Here is an 18,922-nt window from a genome sequence, read left to right on the forward strand (position 1 = left end):
TTTATATTGATTCTTTGGTATTGGGAATGGTCGTTTGATATGAAGTTTTAATGGTAATTCAATACTTATGGAGCTAAAAATAATAACAATAATATAAACAAGGAAGTGGGTATTTTCGATAAAAAAATTATACTTCAATTAAAAACTTTGGTGGGTGGAATTTCGAAGAAACTTTATAATACGTTAAGGGTGAATTGCTTCAAATTAAATACTTAAATTAAGCTTGAACTTATTACTGCTTATACTACCAATGTAGATCGTATTGGTTGTTATTATGTTTTGCTATAGCAAAACGTTACATAATGTAAGTACTGACGATATTTAAACAAGTTAAATTTATCGTTTAGGTTTTCATGAAGCTGTTGGAGATGTGATGTCGCTTTCAGTTTCTACTCCAAAGCATTTGAGGAAAATTGGTCTGCTTCCCGAAGAAGCGGATGATGCACAAAGCGAAATTAATCATCTTTACAGCAAGGTAAAACATCAATAAATTATCGCGATCGTAAAAGTTCTCTTTCATAATAGTATTTTTTTATTGAAAAATTTCATAAATGATACATGTTTTATTTTTATTCTTTACATATCTACTTTTATACATCTAGTACATGTTATAACTGTAACTTTCCAAAAAAGAGACTAACTCTTGTGCTTGGAGAGAGACTTACACTGTTATAGTTGTTTATTTATTAGAGTTTATATAATTTTGAATATACGAGTACATGAGAAAAAAACAAAAACATAGTTTATGTAAATAAAAACAGAAAATAATAATATATTTATCCTAATTAAAATTTAATTATATGTATATTAGTTTTCATAGTTTTTAGTTCATTGGGGAGATTATTGTAATTTTTGACACCTTTGAAGACAAAGCTATTTTGACTATGACTTGTGTGGAATTTAGGGATTTTAAATATTATTTTGGTATCTGAGTGACGTATCCATCTCAAATTGTTTTATTTTTTCTTCTTTATAAATTTGAATAGTGGAATTTATTTTATAAATAGTGTCTACTGTATGAACTTTAATTAATTTATATGGACTTTCCGTATTGGATGTTTAGGGTTTCTTTAACATTACTTTAATAATTAATCTTTGTACTATTTTAATAGGGTTTAATATATTGGCATATGCACCACCCCATCCAACAATACCATATCGAAACAAAGATTAGACAATTATTAATCTCATGTATTTATTGTAGTATAAAGTTAAAATAACTGTTCAGTTTATCGTAAAATCAAAAGAAATAAAACAATGCACAAAAGAAGAATAATAAAAGAAAAACTTTTTTTTCAAGACTTTAGATACAAATACTGTCCAAAGGTACAATCTCTAATGCCCACAGCTACAGTCATCAACCCTATGTTAATGGGTTGAGTTTTCTGCTGACATTTCTTGGTGGAACGGCATTTTCATTATACTCGTAGTAATAAAAAATCAGATATGGTTTTATTTTACTTATATTCTTTTATTTATAATTTCTACATTGATCGGTTTTGATAATATCGACCACGACGAAACCCGAAATCAGTGATGATTAAAATTATAAATAGAAGTGTAATAAAACTGTAAATGTATTTTTATTATTATAAGCCTATTTTAATGTATTAGCGCCAGTGAACCAAGTAAAAATACATATATCGTTTTAGTAGGCACACTAAAATGATTTGTACTAAAAATATTGTAACACACATAAAGCAATGTTTATTAAAGATTGAAATGAGCAGTACCTGTGACAAAACCGTATATTTTTGGGAAATAGATTTGGAACTGAGTTTTTTAATTTTTTTAAAATTGTTAAAACTAAAATAAAAACTATTTTTGTTTTCTCATTTTTAACATAATCTAAGAAATCAAATATCAAACTTGAAAATAAAAAAAAATACCAAATGACACTTCTTGCCCCTACTATTTATTTTTACAGGGAATTGAGAAAATCGTTTTTCTGCCATTCGCTTATTTGATGGATACGTACAGATATGCCATCTTCAGGGGAGAAACTACTCCTGATAACTATAACTGCCACTTCTGGAAGCTTCGGGAGGACCTGCAGGGACTCGAACCACCGGTTACCAGAACAGAAGACCATTTCGATGCAGCAGCCAAATACCACGTCTCGGCTGATGTAGAATATGCAAGGTAAAATTTTGTAACTCTCATAGTTAAAAAACGCAATAAAAATCAAATTACTCACTGAATTCTGACTTTCGTAAATAGATTTGCATAAGCGTTGTTTGTCTTATTTTATTTTGTAATGCGAACAGACGCTATATATGAATTTAATTCATGTAAATTTTGAAAACATAATCTAAGTACCACTGAACCAAAAAAAATATACGTGGGCCTAACTTGTGAAACTCGAAAATCCGAAACTATTTTTTTTTCTATCATCATTCCCTTTCCGCACCTAATGGTGCATAGGGTACTGCATTGGTACACCAATCGCATCTTGATCATTTTTGTATCATGAAGGTAGGATGATCAGTCTTACGCTTAAGGTACCACTCTAGGGACTATGAAATATTCTGGTGTGAAAACACTCTTTTAAATAAATATTTCATATCAAACATGTCAGGAATCGAACCCGAGACCTCTCGCATAATAGGCAAACGCGCTGACCATTACACCACGAGGTCGACACCAGGAGAGAATAAAAACTATTTTAACTTCAGTTGCCAATCAAAGCGAAGTTATTGTTCGATATGAAAAAAAAAGAAATAATGCGACACGGTACGGATATACAAGTTTTACAGAAAACGCCAAATTATCATGTTTTACTATTTGTGGAATTACGAGTTTTACAAGTTAGGGTGACGATAATTATTTGATAAAATGGTCTGTAACCTTATAAAGAATGTATCTTGGAATGAATACTTTAAATACTAATTTTCTACCAACACCAACGTGCTTTTTGATGATATGTGTTTTTAAATCCTGATTTTTTAAAATTAAAATGCTTTGTACTTATTTAAAATATTATTTAAATAAATCATGTAAAATTCATTAGTTCCATTAAGTTTTAACAACATGTTTGTGCATTGCAAAAGAGTTATGTGTTTTGAAATTTCGTCTTTTAAAAACTAAAATGAACCCCCATAGAACACGTTGCATTATTCATCATTCACAATGAATATTATTTTACCAGTAACGGTAGAAAACTGTAATTTTCGTATTTGTAGACGTTTCTATTATTAATATTAAGCATGAGGCTTTTGTCGATAGATGGCGTTAACGCACGCGATGGATTGTAAAATTTAAAAATAATTGGTTTATTTGAAAAGGCGTGCCTTTTTTTTATCACAAATGTAATTTAAAGTCAATTATATGTTTGGAAATGATACTTCTTCTTCACGTGTCATGTCGGTTCCCTCCGACGACGTGGCGTTGACGACCACTTGGGAGAAAGCTTCCCTTACCTGAGCAGTGCGAATCAGCTCCTCCACAGTTCTAATCCTGGCCCATGCGCGGATGTTTCGAAGCCAGGAAAGCTGTTGTTTAAGATATGCAGATGACACTGTTCTAATTGCAGATGATATACAAGACCTCCAACAGCTGCTTCATGAGATCCAGAAATATCTAGAAATATTATTGGAAACAAAACTAAACGTATGGCTTTTAGCCGAGAAACTCATCCAAATGTAAATCTTTAACTTAAGGGTGTCAATATTAAGAAAGTGAAACAGTTTAGGTACTTAGGCAGTATAGTCTCTGGAAATCTATATCCTGACACCGATATAAAATGCAAAATAGAAGCAGCCCAAACAACATTAATTTAACAAAATAAAAAATATTATTTGTGACGATAATTTAAACTTTAAGCTGAGACAGCGAATGGTCAAATGTTATGCATAATTTATCTTACTGTACGGTGTAGAGGCGTAAACTTAAAAGTCAATATTATAAACCGCCTGAAGCATTTGAAATGTGGATTCACCGTAGAACGTGGAGAATATTTTGGACCGATATGATAACCAGCGATGAAGTATTACTTAGAGCCAGTACGAATGGAGGACTATTTACTACAGTTGAGTTCAGTAAGATATCATATTTTTATCACGTATTGAGAGATGCTATATATGTCATACTTCAGTTTGTCATTAAGAGGAAGATTAAGGGACGTAGAGAGGTCGGAAGAAAACAGAAAACAGTCAAAAATGATTATGAAACATTGTTTGATGAGAATATTTTAACAAAATAACCTTGTAAAGTTGGTGGGTACTAAAACAATTATGTTTTTATTCCAGATATTACGTCAGTTTTGTAATTCAATTCCAATTTCATCGTGCCCTTTGTGAGAAGGCGGGAGAATACGTTCCTGGAGATGAAACTAAAAAACTGACCAATTGTGACATTTATCAGAGCAAGGAAGCAGGAAATGCATTGGCGTAAGTTTTTAATTGTAATATTATTTTGTTAATACCATTTTTTTGTATTTAAAAAGGAAAAAATAAGAAAATATGATTTCCAATTTGTTTTTTAATTTTTCTGATTAACGTATTTACTAATTTTTATTTTATTTTTATTGGATATTTTTATACCTATCTATTAATGTTGCATTATATCCATAGTTTTCTCTTTTTTATGACGCAAAGATATTTATTTACTATTGATTTTGCATTGCAGTATGCTTTTTTGGTTTCCACAAGTCTTAAAAATTTTTTTTTTGTTTATTTTTTAAATTATTACTTACCTGCATTATTTTTGTAAATGTTACCTGGGCGTAGTGTAAAATTAAATAAAACTAATAAATAAAAAAATATCCCTATCACTGGAACATCAGTAACAAGATATTACTGTGATTTTATTCACAGCAAGTAGGATAAACATTAATTAGACAAAATTGTACATTTTCACATAGGTAAGTTATAAATTGAAATACTTACTTAAACTTTGTCATTTAAAAAAAAATAATAATTAGCATTTTTACCCTCTAATGAGCATGATCAGAACGGTGAACATTAAACGGTTTAAGAAGCATTTGTACACCAAAACCTATTCACTATTTACACTAGATTACAGTACAAAAAAAATTTGAAGTCGGGGTAAACGTTTAAGACGCACTGAAGGAATGCAGTAGTGTGTTGTGAAGCTGTCCAGTTGAGTTTAGATAAAAAGCAGCTGGTTGATATTCACTAATATATTATATTCTTGAATATCTAGTCACTATTTTTTTATTGAAAGTCAACCAGGCAGCGTCAAAACACATAACCTTGAACGTAGACCCCGACTAAATGCATGTACCTTACCGTAATCTGGGGTTGATAGGGATAGGTTTAAGTGTTTTTAGTACCATAAAAAAACTCATTTAAGAAATATAGAAATATTTTCCATGCCTTTTTTCGAGTTTATTCACTAAAATAAGATTCAATCATTATCCGTAGAGATTTCTCTACGGATAATGATTGAATCAATCATTTGAAAAAAAAACTCTGTCCCTGTTTACCCAAGATTGGGGTGATTTGGGCTCGTCAGACTGGTCACATAATACGGTTATTTTAATTATATCACATTTTGCGTAAAACAGTTGTTTTGTGTAAAGTTTAATAAATATAAAACGACTTTTCTCATTTCAGTAAGATGCTCCAGATGGGATCGTCTCGCCCTTGGCAAGATGCCATGGAGGTTATCACTGGCCAGAGAAACATGGATGCTGGTGGTATCTTGGAGTACTTCAAGCCTCTTAAGGATTGGCTAGAACAGGAGAACCAAAGAACTGGAGAGTATATTGGTTGGGAGCCAAGCAAAGTCCGTAAGTAAAAAAACACCTAAAAATATATAGCGTGCATCGTTAATAGCGTAGACACAAAATTATCGTTTAATTATATGAACAAAGGTTTTTTTTTTAAATGTGAGTACCTAATAAATAAAATGCCATTAAGCTCGACGCTAACAAATGAATTTAAAGGCTGTTTTTTACTGCAGTAATTCAGCAAATTTTCGCTTTGTTTGTTTGTTTGTTTAGTTTTTTATTTAGTTGTAATATTTTTTACAATTTATTTCATTCAGTAATTATAAAAATTAAAATAAAATTAAGTGCTTTAAAAGTACTGTAACAAAATATTACAAAAAATAAACGCATTAAAACCAGTAATACCTTACAGGAAGTCGTAACAAAATCAGATAATCCAGCTTTCAAGATCAATTTTATTTAAATATTTTTATAATTTGAGAAAAAAACAGTTATTTAAACGTATTTTTGCTTAAAGCATAAAATTTGATTATCTTACCTTTAGACCAGTGGAGTCCCACCGGTAGTTCGCGGGCGCCTGGTAGCTTGCGACCTATATTTTAGGCGCCCGCAAACAAAAAAATGGAAAGAAGAATACTTAATATCGAATCGCAAAGTTTATGTTGCAATTTTCGACTAATTAGTGAATTATTATCAAAACGTTTTTTGGGTCAACCTTTTTATGAGAACGGGCTTTCTCTTAATTAAAAATAACAAAAAACAAATACAGAAACATGTTGACTGACGAGCATGTAAAAAACAACATGATTTTGGCATGCACATCAGAGCAACCGGATTTTAGGAAGTTGTCCAAAAATGTAAATAGTCAAATATCACATTAAATTTATTTTTCTGTATATTCTTAATATAAAACGAATGTGCTTTATTATAAAGTTTCTTTTATTTTACCTTACTGAATAATTTTATTTTTATTCATAATATTAAGTATATTCATAAATATCAGTCAGTAAAATGCATAATGTAGGAAGAGTAAAACAAGCCTTGAGCAGTTAATATTGAACTTAAACTAGGCGGTACCCGCGAAGATAGCAATGACTTTAAAGTAGCTCTTGGTGCAAATTCGGTTGGACACCACTGCTTTAGACCGTAAAGTATATTCACAAATAATCTAGATAAAATTTGGCTAACCGATGCAGTTCCCTTTGTAAATAAATAAAAAACTAGTGTTAGTAAACATAATTAAATAGACATTTACCGACTTTCAAATGTCTACCGGTTTCGAGACATCAACCTATTAAACAATTCACTAAAATATACAATGAATAAGTGAATTATAAAAATAACTGAATCGCAAAGTTATTGAATTAAACAGTAGTTATAAATTGATAGAGATAACCAAAAAGTGCAAAGGGCATTGCATTGCTACTTGGATCACTTAGTTAGTATATGCCACGTCATTTAAACAATTTAGTTGTAACTTGTAACAAATCAAAAAATAGTTTAGCCACGTATATAAGGAATACGTTACTAGTATTTCAGATAAAAATATCGTTAAATATATTAGGCGTGTCCATGATTAATGGCTTAGTTTTAAAGATAATGCTAAACCTTTCACTTTACACATTCCTTGTCAATCTCATCATTAGTCTGTTAATAGTAAATCTGTGAAAAAATGTGTTACATTTTCAGTTACATAAGAAAAAATGAATGAAATCGATTGCAACAGAGATGGAACATTAACGTTATTTTACGTTTCAAAAATGTTAATAATATCATCAAATTTGTATTTGAAGCACTAACTTTGTGGTTATTTATTATAATAAAATGAATAAAAACGTTAGTGTCCCGTCTCTGTCGCAATCCATTTACTTTTTTTAACCAATCGAGCAAACTAAAGTCAAAATGTATTATTTATCAAATTGTCTAAGAGAAAAAATGTGTTTTTCGTGTTGAAAATTATTATCACGACTAGGATTTCTTTTGAATAGATTTTCCTGCATTACGTTGATATTTTCATAATACAGGATTAATACAGTATGGGATTTAACAGAATTGATAAGTTTTAGATCGAAGTGTTCTGTAGAATTTATTCTACAGCAAACTGAATACATCAATTATTGTCCTTGTTTTGTCTTCGCTTAACACATTCTAGTTCTGATAGTAATGTTAAATGTCGTTATTACCCATAGAATATACCATAAATACTATAAATACATTTATCATCATATTTCAAAACATGCTTGTACTTTATAAATTATTACTTAATAATTTAAGGTTATTATTTATAATTTGTGAAATGGCTTTTTATTTTCTTTTACGTTTATAAAACTATCGTACTTATTTTCTAAATTTAAATTTGTATTTTTCGATTTTTCAGAGTATTGTACTGAAACGCAAAAAGCTGCCATCAAGTCATCTCAAAGGAAAACAGTTGACAATCTTAACAAATAATTTATTACAATTATAAAATGTAACGTATGTTTTTTGACAATAAAAAAAATTACAACCTGTAATCTAATTTTCAAAATGTACATTTGTGAAATAAAAACAAAAATTAACTGAAATATTTTGTTTATTTTATTTTGATTGATGAGTTTATGAACGTTTATTTAAAATAGTAGTTGACAATTAACATATAAAACAATTATCGATTATGGTAAAAAAACAACTAGTAGCAGGCTGTATTTCATTATTCAAAACCGTCTCTAAATCTTGCAAAAACAGATTTTAATTATACTACTTGATACCGCGAATTTAGCATTTTCCATTGAATTGGTGAAGCATAATTAGAAATCTCACAATTCTTTTTCGCAAATATCTTAGTAACTCATTCAATGGATATTTATAGGTTTGCTTCTAACACCCTCACATATTAAGTACAGAGCAACAATAAATTAGCTAGACCCATTAAGAAAGGGGTATCGCTTAAGAACAATAAAATTATAGGAACAAAAAAAAACTACATAACATAAAGCTGATCTTAACTTTAAATGTAAGAAAGTATGGGACGGGAAAATGGGGAATTAAAAAAAAAGTTAAAATTGAAAAAGAAAGTAGAGAAAAAAACAGTAATAAAAAAATCTGCATTTTGCACCTGTAATGATATATTGAAATATTCTCAATTCAATAAAAAACATTTTTTTAATAGTTTTCTTAACACATTACATAATAGGTATAACGTATTATGATAGATATTTTACAAATCGCAAATATTTAGTGCTGGGGGATGTTACAGAATACACAGGTTTAAATTTAACAGTTCATTAAAAAATATATTCATAAATCCAATCATTATTTTTATCTCAATGATAAAAGTTATTAAATTCATGATTCAATGAAAATTTCCAAAACTCCAGAGATATTTCTTAAAATATTCAAGACCTATGTAAGACCTCTATTGGATTGTGACTACCAAGTATAAAGTCCCTTATTCACTAAAGACATCGATGTACTGAAAAAACTCCAAAGATGTGCTGTGAAAATTCCCAAATTATTCAAAAGGATGGGCCGGCCCTATCATGCAGGGGTGAATCGTCAAAATAAGCAATTATGCACAGCTTACCATTATATTTTACTTTCGATAACAATGTCTTTTACTAAATATGTTGATGCGAAAATAAATAAAATCATCGTTATTTATTTTAAATCACCATCACCGTTTACATCTTCGAAGTGCGCCCAGCTCGTTCTCAGTGAACGATGAAATTTGCCGATTACCTCAGCTTATTTCTCCATACAAAAAAGTATACTTTATTTTACATCTTTAACCCATGTCAGCTTTTTTAGTACAAACAAGCTTACAAATTACAAATATTATTTGAAGATTCTCTATTTAGAAACTAGTATTTTCAACATTATTTCTGAGGGACTATTTTTATTTGATAGGATACCGTTGACATATTATAATGTATCACATAGGACATGTGGCGTTTGCAGTGGCAGTTTTTGTATTTATTCATTTTTAAAAGGAATCGGCCAGTGCTCAGTGTTGACAGTTACTGCTGAATGTCATTGTGGTATTTTTTAATAAACTTTTGTGCAAGTATTGTATTCAAATAATGTAGAATAAAGCTACGTATATCGCGTGGTTAATAATAATTGTTATTTAAGTTGATTTTCCTATGAATAACCACAGCAAAAATAGTCAAAAATAAATGAACATATTTTGTAGATCACCTATATTATAAATCACGGCTCGCCTCTGCTATCTTGGTAGATTAAAAGTATTGGGACTTATATCATTAAAAAGAAAGACGAAAGAGACTTGATATAAAGTTTCATGCACGAGACTGCCCTCTGCACAAGATGGATCAATTAAACCCCAGCACAAATTTACGGGGTCATAACTGGAAGCTCTATAGTCCCCAATTTCATCGCAATTCTAAGGAAAACTTCCTTTCCAGCAGGGTGGTTTTAGACTGGAATAAATTGCCCAGCCTAGTTCAGGAAGTAATTTTCAAAAATAGTCTAGTCCAAAAATGAGTTTTTTAAATTATTTTTTAACTTTTTGAAATGTTTTTAAATTGCTCAATTTCAAATTTCGTGAAGTTTTTCACTATTCTGCTTCAATATAGAAACTTCGAACTTCATGACCATTTTTGAAGATTACCTTCTGAATCGTCCATTATATTTCGGTCAACCAGTTCAAAAACCGTTCGGATGCTTTTTTATAGGAAGAAGAACTAAGACAAAAGCAGTACCCACACGAGATGCAGGCGCACCAGCAAAGGCCATCTGCCTATAACAAAAAATAATAACATTAAAAAGTTTTTACCATTTAATAGAGTAAATTATTCAGTAGTGAATATTCGTTAAAGTATAATTTAAAAATTGGGTTTTTAGTAAATTATTACTGTATTTGCATTATATAAGAGCAATGCTTTTGCTCCTAAGCCGTGATATAAAATTCACTGAATAATAATAATTATAAACTCACTAATTATTTTCAAAATGAAAAATGTTGTTAACGGAAAACATTTTGATTACAAAATCAGAAAAATATACTGAATTCAAGGTCGCACTTTTAATGAGAAAAATAATTAAATTTCTTACGCAAATTACGCCAAAATTCACTGGACTTATTGGGTGGTTGATAAAGCATGAATTAAAGATAAAATAAATCAATTTTGGCAAACAAGCAGATTTGGTCAATTGACCGCGCATCCCTCGGGTGCACATTTGTTACGACTCAATGTACAAAGAACTTCCTTGAAATTTTGGAAACAAACTGTGCGTAAAGAACTAAGTTTATTACATAATAAAAAAGTAATCTAAAACTGATTTCCGGATTGAGTTTTGAAATGAAATAAAATGAATATTCATTATTTTCATCAACAAATCAACCGGTTAAATTTTCAAAGAAATACAGTTCAGAAATAATTGATAACCGAATATTCCAAATAACCTTATTATATTATGTACAAGTACATGTATTTATAAAAATATGTATGCCTTCTCTTTACATTTAATTTAACTTGTGCACTAAAACAGTTTTCTAAACAATATGAAGACGGAATAAGGAAAAAATATATATTAAAAATATAATCACATGTTAAACGTACCTATGTAATTTATTTTATTTATCCAGCTTACCGCTTTTCATTGAAAACAATAATACAAAATTAAATATGTCCACTACATTCTTACACGTGATATAAAATAAACAAATAACATGAAATATTATACATTAAATAAACCAAATACAATTGGAAAACAAAATTAAAATGGAAAATAGAAATAAAGATAAGATACAAAATATACTTGTATATGAGGAGAAGGCTAACTATAATAAACGTTAATTGAAAGTAAAAACTGAGATTATAGACATTTTTTGATTTCTGAATCACTCGTAATGAAATTGTCAACAATATTCACAAATTTATTAGCAATAGTCGCCAATCTAACAATAACGTTTTTTTAATTGACGTTGCTTGGGCAGTTTTTTTCCAGAAATAACATTTGTTGCCTTGTACGCCTTTGTGGCACGTGAAACCTTAATAATGTTACAATTTCTGGGCAATCAAATAGAGAGTTGACTATTTTAAACAGTAACATTAAACTAAACATTTCTCTTGTGTCATACAATGAAGGTAGTTAAAGTTCTGCTTGTAGTTTTTAATACTTCATCAAATCTATAAGGATATCGAGATTTTAGTTAACGTGTCTTAGAAATCTTCTCTGCATCGATTCAAGAAGCTTAATGTATACTTTATAATACGGAGACCATATTTGAGACAGTACACCATTAGACTATGAACAAATGCAGTGTAAAGAGTTTGTATTTTATAATAGATTGTTAGCAAATCAAACAAAGCTATTTGAAGAAAAAAAATATACAATATATCTGTAGTAGATAAACTAATTGTTATTTTTGTTAAAAATCCATGATTATTATTATTAATAATAATAATATGTCGTATCGTTTCTGTCCTTAAGAGGATGCGCGATAAGTCTTTTTTTTTACAATTGTATTCCTTTTTTCTCATTGTAAGATCCTACTAGAACATTGACTTTTTTACATACTGTAGCTATTCACCATTAGCTCTGTCCCTTCGATTTGTTTATTGTTATTGATAAATTGTCTTTTATAGGATCTAGAACCATCCAAAAATCCTTAAAAGTGCCTAATTTTATTTGCCGTCTTTGGAAGTACGGCATGCAAATATTATATAACTATTTTGAAAAAAAAAACGTGCTCAAACAGATAATTAATAAAAAACTTTCAATTTTGGGGTGGAGAAAACGGGAATACAATGGCTCGAATTTGTCGATTTTAGTAAGGCATAATTACTCTGACTTTGGAATATTTTTTGCACAGTACTTATAGTACTTAAAATAGAGCTTGATTAGAATGAGAGTTGTTAGCAAATGTGACGACATAACTTTGTAGTAACGTCGAAGAAGTGATTTATATTGACACACGAAAAATCATTCGTATCTGGCATGTTAATTATTTTTTTTAATACGATGCTTGACATATAAATCAACATAAATACATAAAATCAGCTTTTAAACTAAAATGATCCTAATTATTAATGACATTCTTATAAGTTTATATTATTTTGCAAAAACGTTAGAGATGGGACAAATTGATCAATGTAAATTGATCGAATAAAAAAATAATTCATTGGATGTTTTTCATGAAAAAAGTATAAATGTCTTAATTTTTGGTGAATAATTGTCTTAAACACACTATAATAGTCTTGTTTTTACGTTTTTATACCAATTTTCGGGAACAGAGTTTCATGTTTGCATGAAAATACTGATAAAATCGATTTGATCGGTACATGATCAGTGATCAGTAATTTCCCATCACTATTGACATTAGTTTGGCAGCTGTCATTTTAATCAAGCAATATTAAGGGTGGCATTTGTGGGAGGGTGTCAGAAAAACTTTATTCAAATACCTATTCGTTAAATTGCTCTATCGGTGCACATCTCCTTAAGACGTATTTACATGTTTATCGCTTAAAGAAATATGTACAAACAGTCCATATTAGTAGTGCCTTGGAAGCCCTCACGTACCCGCAGTTAGTTATGTACTGGGTACTGGGTAGCACTAAACATCGTTACGTTTAACCCAAATAGGTGATGTCTATTCAAATAAAATGACACTCCAAACTGACATTGAGTTTCACTTTTGTCTCTATTGGTCCAAAAGTTGCCAAATCTAATATCATGGCACTTTGCAGAGGTATTCAAGTCATGCATTTTTTATAATAATTATGAAATTACTAGCTTTTATCCGCCGCTTCGCTCGCGTGACACTAAGGAAAAATCCGTTAACTTATTAGTTCTGTTCTTTAACAATAGGAAATTATATATTTCTCTGGATAAAAAGTAGCCTGTTTCGATTCTCAGTCCTTAAACTATCGCCATGTAAAAACGACTATTCGTTAGTCTATGGCGACGTAGTGTCGTAATTCTGTTTGATTGTTAATATCATTTTTCACTAAGAATTATCTTCGGTATAAAAAGTAGTTTATGACACGGCTTACACACTTCGGCTATCCCTAAGCAAAAAATAACGTCAATAGAGCGCTCCATTACCACGTAAATGAAGAATTATTCTTATACTTGTGTATTCTTCACGTCGCAATAAAGCAAAGCAATAAAGCGACGCAAAGGATACACAAACCGACAAACCCATTTTTGCATTTATAATATTTTACATATAAAAATTTTTTTTTTTTTTTTTAAAAACCTTTATTTTAGCATAAATAAACAATACATTCAGTAGAAAAATGAAACACTTAAGGTTGAACTAGCCAAAAAAGAGTCTAGCTCTTGTGTTTGGCAAGTTTACAAAATAACATAAAAATAAAACATAAAATGCAAAACAAAATAATAAAATAAATAAAAAATTAAACAATTTTGAAAATTGAGAAAATATAACACTAAAAAAATAAATATATTAAATAAAAACAACAAAATTTATAAACATATATATGTATATTTTTTACCAGACAGATAAAAAATTTTTTTTTTTTTTTACTCGACAGTCTTTCATAGGCCTTTATTACTTTGAAAATGTAAAAAAAGTTATATTTCCCGATTAGCCCGCCAACGCACAATTTACGTTATGGACAAGCAGCAAAAGAAAAATAGTCGTATTTTGAGTTGTGAAACTGATTAGCAAATTAAGCGAATCACAAATTAAAGAGGTACGTTGTTAAAAAAAAAGTTTAACTAACAAAATCTATTTAACAAAATACTCGATGGTTTAAAGTTTCCTGTTAATAATGTTAGCGTCAAACTGCTCATAAAGCATTTCATTGTTTCTATGTATAAGCGTTTTTTTACTACCAAGTTTAAACATTAAGGTTTATTGCGAGTCGTGAAGTAAATATCTGTTGTCTTAACTTCCCTTGCATTACACACTACCTCTGTACATATAATACTTTGCGATAGTTCCGAAATACATCGATCGTCTCATTGCCAGATATTAAACTCCATATTTAGTCATATTTTAAGGCTGTTTGTTTATATAGCCAGCTGGTCGGACGATTACATAAAAATACATTGAAATTGCGTTTTGAAACTGTTTTTATAAATGGAGTTTAAGGCATTCTTGTGCATTTCTATGAAAAAAACCGTACTGTGTATGAGGTATAACCAGAACTCTTGACGTGTGTTATCGAATCAACGCTGTTCTTAATGCTAATATAAAAAAAAACAAATTTCGACCAACTTTAGGTACTTACAACCTGTCTGTTTTTGGGTGACTGGAGGATACTGCTTTCAGCAATAAGTTCTTCTAAGTGCATACATTTTTTGTACTTGATGTCCTAAATAAATAAAAAACTTCACTTCGTATATACATAAATGAATAATTTAGTGCACTGTACAATAAATATCCCAAATCCTAGTACGTCTTGCAGCTACAGAACGTATGGACGGTTAGGATTCTAGTTCCTTCTTTCGAATTAAGATCTATTCAAATTATATTAGATAGGAGCTTGATTACAGTAAATCTTGCAGCTACAGAGCGCATGGAAAGTGCGAAATCTAGCCCCCATTTACACATTTCCAAATGGACAATGAATGAATTAATAAATGAAATTATAAAAAATAGTAATAAAAACAAAAAAAGAGTAAGATTAACAACACGTCTCGCAGCTACTCTAGACCACATTTACAATTTATTTTTTTATGGTTGATAACATTTACATTTAGAAGCTAAATTACTAATTGTCTTGCAGCTACAAAGGGCATGGACGAGTGAAGTTCTAGCAACTTAAAATCTGTACCTAAGAGGCAGACGGATGCAAATCCAGAATTTGATGAAATGACATTCTGATTTTCATATCCAGTTTATTATCATGTCCATTGACTTTGAAAAAATATAAGTCTTATAACGAATGAACCAATGTATTAATATACTGAACATTACAAATAAATGTCATAAATTATTTGAAATCACTTAGAGAAAGTAGATTATTTAGGCTTGTGTTGAACATTTGACGTTTGGATTTGCATCCGTCTGCCTCTAAGGTACAGAAATGATACCAATGAATTTACAAAAAATAAACGTAAATATAAAGCAAAGTAGAAAATTTGTCTAGTAAGATCGTGATAGACGCGTTCTCCTACCATGCTTGAGGTCCTAGGTTCGATTCCTAGCAGGGCGGTTGTTAGAAATTACCGTGTTGTGGTACCTTGGTCACAGCGTTGTAGTATTACGGATCCAGAATAGAGGATAGAGGTCCAAAGTTCAAATCCCTCTTTTTCAGCACAAATAATTTACTACTTTTAGGAAATGGTTTGAAAGTTAAAATATTTGAGTAAATAATAATAGCTGAAATATTCGTTAAAAAAATGGATTTAAAGATGGTTCAACATTGCAATGTTTCTTTGTTCCTGGACTGGCGCCCGATTCGAGACTGTGGCCTCATTCTGTAACTTATTCGTTTCGTAAATTCATTCGTATCTTATGAGGGGGAACGAGAGCAAAATACGATTTTGGTTGCATTAGAGTGAGATGGATATATGACGAACGAACGAACTTACGAAACGAAATTGTGACTTAATCAGCCTGCTGCTGATCACCTTATCTTCCATTTAACAATAAAATGCACTTTTTCTAAACGTGCCTTTCGAATGGAATTTTACTTATCTGAAAAAGGGTTGTAAATAAAATGTAGTAACAACAAATTATTTCAAATTTGTTAAATAATATAGAGTTAATTACCTTTTTTTATTTCCTGTATAAATATATTTATTATAAATTGCAAAAAAATTTTTTTATTATTTTTTATAGTCTTTATTCAATAAAATATACATATTATTACATTATAATACATTATAAAGAAAACAAAGTATTAAGATATATTTTGTCCCGATAAACTATTCAATAATAGTTTGTCATCGGGTGCTCAGACATTAGTTTTAATTAATAATCAAATAAGAAGAGTACAGACATAATACTGTATACGTATAAAATAATAAACATAAAAATAGTTTAAAGATTTTTTTTTTTTTTTTTTTAAGTAAGAAAATAGAGTAAAATAATACAATTAAAATTAAAGAATAGTAATTTACTTAAATATATTTTAAATATAAGAAAGAAAAAAAAATAATAGACACATATATAAATAGTGTGTGCTCATAAATGTAATCAAAACAAGATAAGAAAATAAATTAAACAAAGTAAAGTAAATCTAGAATTTCAATTCATATCTACAGAAAAAAAAATATAAAAAAATAGTAAGAAAATTAAAAGTACATATTAAAATTAAGATCTAACATTTTACATTTGTAAATGAAATAAGAAAGTAAGAAAGTAATAAAAGAAAAGAAAAGGTTAACCCAAGAAAATAACAAAAATGTAATTAATGAGGGATAAATTTTTATTTTTTTCAAAAAATGTATATATGTAAAAAAATAATAATAAGTAAAGAATATTAAAAAATTTAAAAAATGTATTACATAAATACTACATAAATAATAAATCAATATAGGAACGTTTTATCTACTAACCACTTACGTAATAGAAACTTAATTTTATTTTTACTATGACATGTTTTCATGTCAAGTGGCAACAAATTAAATACTTTTGGAACAATATAATCCAACGTACGTTGTCCATATTTATTTTTAAATTTTGGTACTACTAGGCCATCAACAGATGTAAATCTTGTTAGATAGCTGTGTTCTAATTTATTTTTATAAATCGAGCTGAACATCTGTTGGATAATAATTTTGCTCCATAAAATACCCTTAACTGGTAAAACATTTAATTTATCATACATAAATGGGGTATTATTCCTCTGATTGTATACATAATTGCGTGCAATCAATTTGACAAGTGCATTTTGAACATTTTGTACATATTTAATGTTTGTTGAACAAGAATGTCCCCAAGCAGTGATCCCGTATCTTATTATAGATTCTCCCAGAGACAAATATACTAATCTTAGTGTGGAGAGAGGAACTAAAAACTTTAATTTGTGTAGTTGACCAACTACAGATCTTAACCGTTTGCATGTTTTCATAACATGAATATTCCACTTAAAAAAGTTATCAATAGTTAAACCTAAATAAACATTTTCATTCACAATTTTTAATCTATCGCATAAGCAAGCTCTATCAAAGGTAGAGTTATGAAGGCATTCAAAATTATGAGTTTTTACAATAGGTAACATATTTGTTTTGGCGTGTGGCGATTTAACATGCATTAATTGACTTTTTTTGGCATTTATTAAAAGACCCTTTGAAAAGATTGTATACATACTTAATAACAGGGAATCTATATAAAACTTATTTATGTAAAATGAAAACGGAGTGTTCTCTGTTTATGATAGTCTCCATCTAACATGGCTCAGTCTGTTCTAAGATGGAATTTTTTTATCTTTAGAGCATAAGTAGTCCTATACTTATAAAACAATAACATAAAAAAGAAAAACTAAAACTACTTAATAATAAATGCCTAGCTTATCAAATGTAAGAAATAAAAAATCTTTATTATACAAATATAAAGTATATATATGTGCCAAGAATACATGTTACTTAAACACAAATAATAAAGTATAATCTATAATGAAAAACAAATATAAAGCAATGAAATACATAAAAATATAAATAAAATGTGTAGCAATTATAGAAAGTACTACGTTTTTTAATATACATATATTTTTTTAAAAAATCTTTCGCAACATAATTTATTTGTGCAGTTGTTTTAATTTTATCTATGATATGATGATTTATCACACTCTTCCGATTTATTCGTATCCTTGGAAAAAAAAACATTCTAAAGGTGCGCATAGGTTTGGTGTTAACAAAACGGTTTAAAAGAAACAGTTAAGCGATACAAATAAATTAAAAACAATACTTGCATCTTTATTATAATCAGTAAAAATGGAATTTTCACACGGATAACTTAAATTTGATTTCCTTGAAAGCGTTTGTAAACAATTATAATCTATTACGCGTGTACATGGGAGATGCAACGAATAAATACATCATATCCTGTTCACACGAGTAGCTGACATTTCCAACTCATTTAATTTTAGTGTCTAACAAAGGAAAATGATAAATTCACAAATAATCATCTCTGACCTTGGCAGAAGATAGCCATTAAATCTATGGCGACAAAATTGTAGGAATGGAATACGCAAACTCGAGACTCCAATTATTTTACGTACTGAGAATTTTGAACTATAATTTGAGTGGGGAGATTAGTAGCCAAACAAAAAATATTACCCACATGGACATAATAATAGACCGTTATTA

The 18,922-nt window shown here is 29.2% G+C and overlaps 1 protein-coding gene across 5 annotated transcripts in view; it reads left to right on the top strand.

The window, feature by feature from the left end:
* LOC148283700 (angiotensin-converting enzyme-like) overlaps positions 1–8,256 on the top strand; it is a 63,735-nt gene extending 55,479 nt beyond the window's left edge. For all 5 annotated transcript variants that reach the window (XM_088243376.1, XM_088243378.1, XM_088243381.1 and 2 more), the window contains exons 9-13: positions 348–475; positions 1,928–2,142; positions 4,248–4,388; positions 5,577–5,752; positions 8,070–8,256. In XM_088243376.1, the coding sequence (XP_088099502.1) occupies positions 348–475; positions 1,928–2,142; positions 4,248–4,388; positions 5,577–5,752; positions 8,070–8,143 (734 nt within the window). In that variant the 3' untranslated portion in view covers positions 8,144–8,256. The remainder of the gene's footprint in view (positions 1–347; positions 476–1,927; positions 2,143–4,247; positions 4,389–5,576; positions 5,753–8,069) is intronic.
* Positions 8,257–18,922: the final 10,666 nt, after the last annotated feature.

Source organism: Micrasema longulum, unplaced genomic scaffold (assembly GCF_059751315.1).
Source record: "Micrasema longulum isolate JH-2025_06_02 unplaced genomic scaffold, ASM5975131v1 h1tg000210l, whole genome shotgun sequence".
In the NCBI taxonomy this organism is placed as follows: domain Eukaryota; kingdom Metazoa; phylum Arthropoda; class Insecta; order Trichoptera; family Brachycentridae; genus Micrasema; species Micrasema longulum.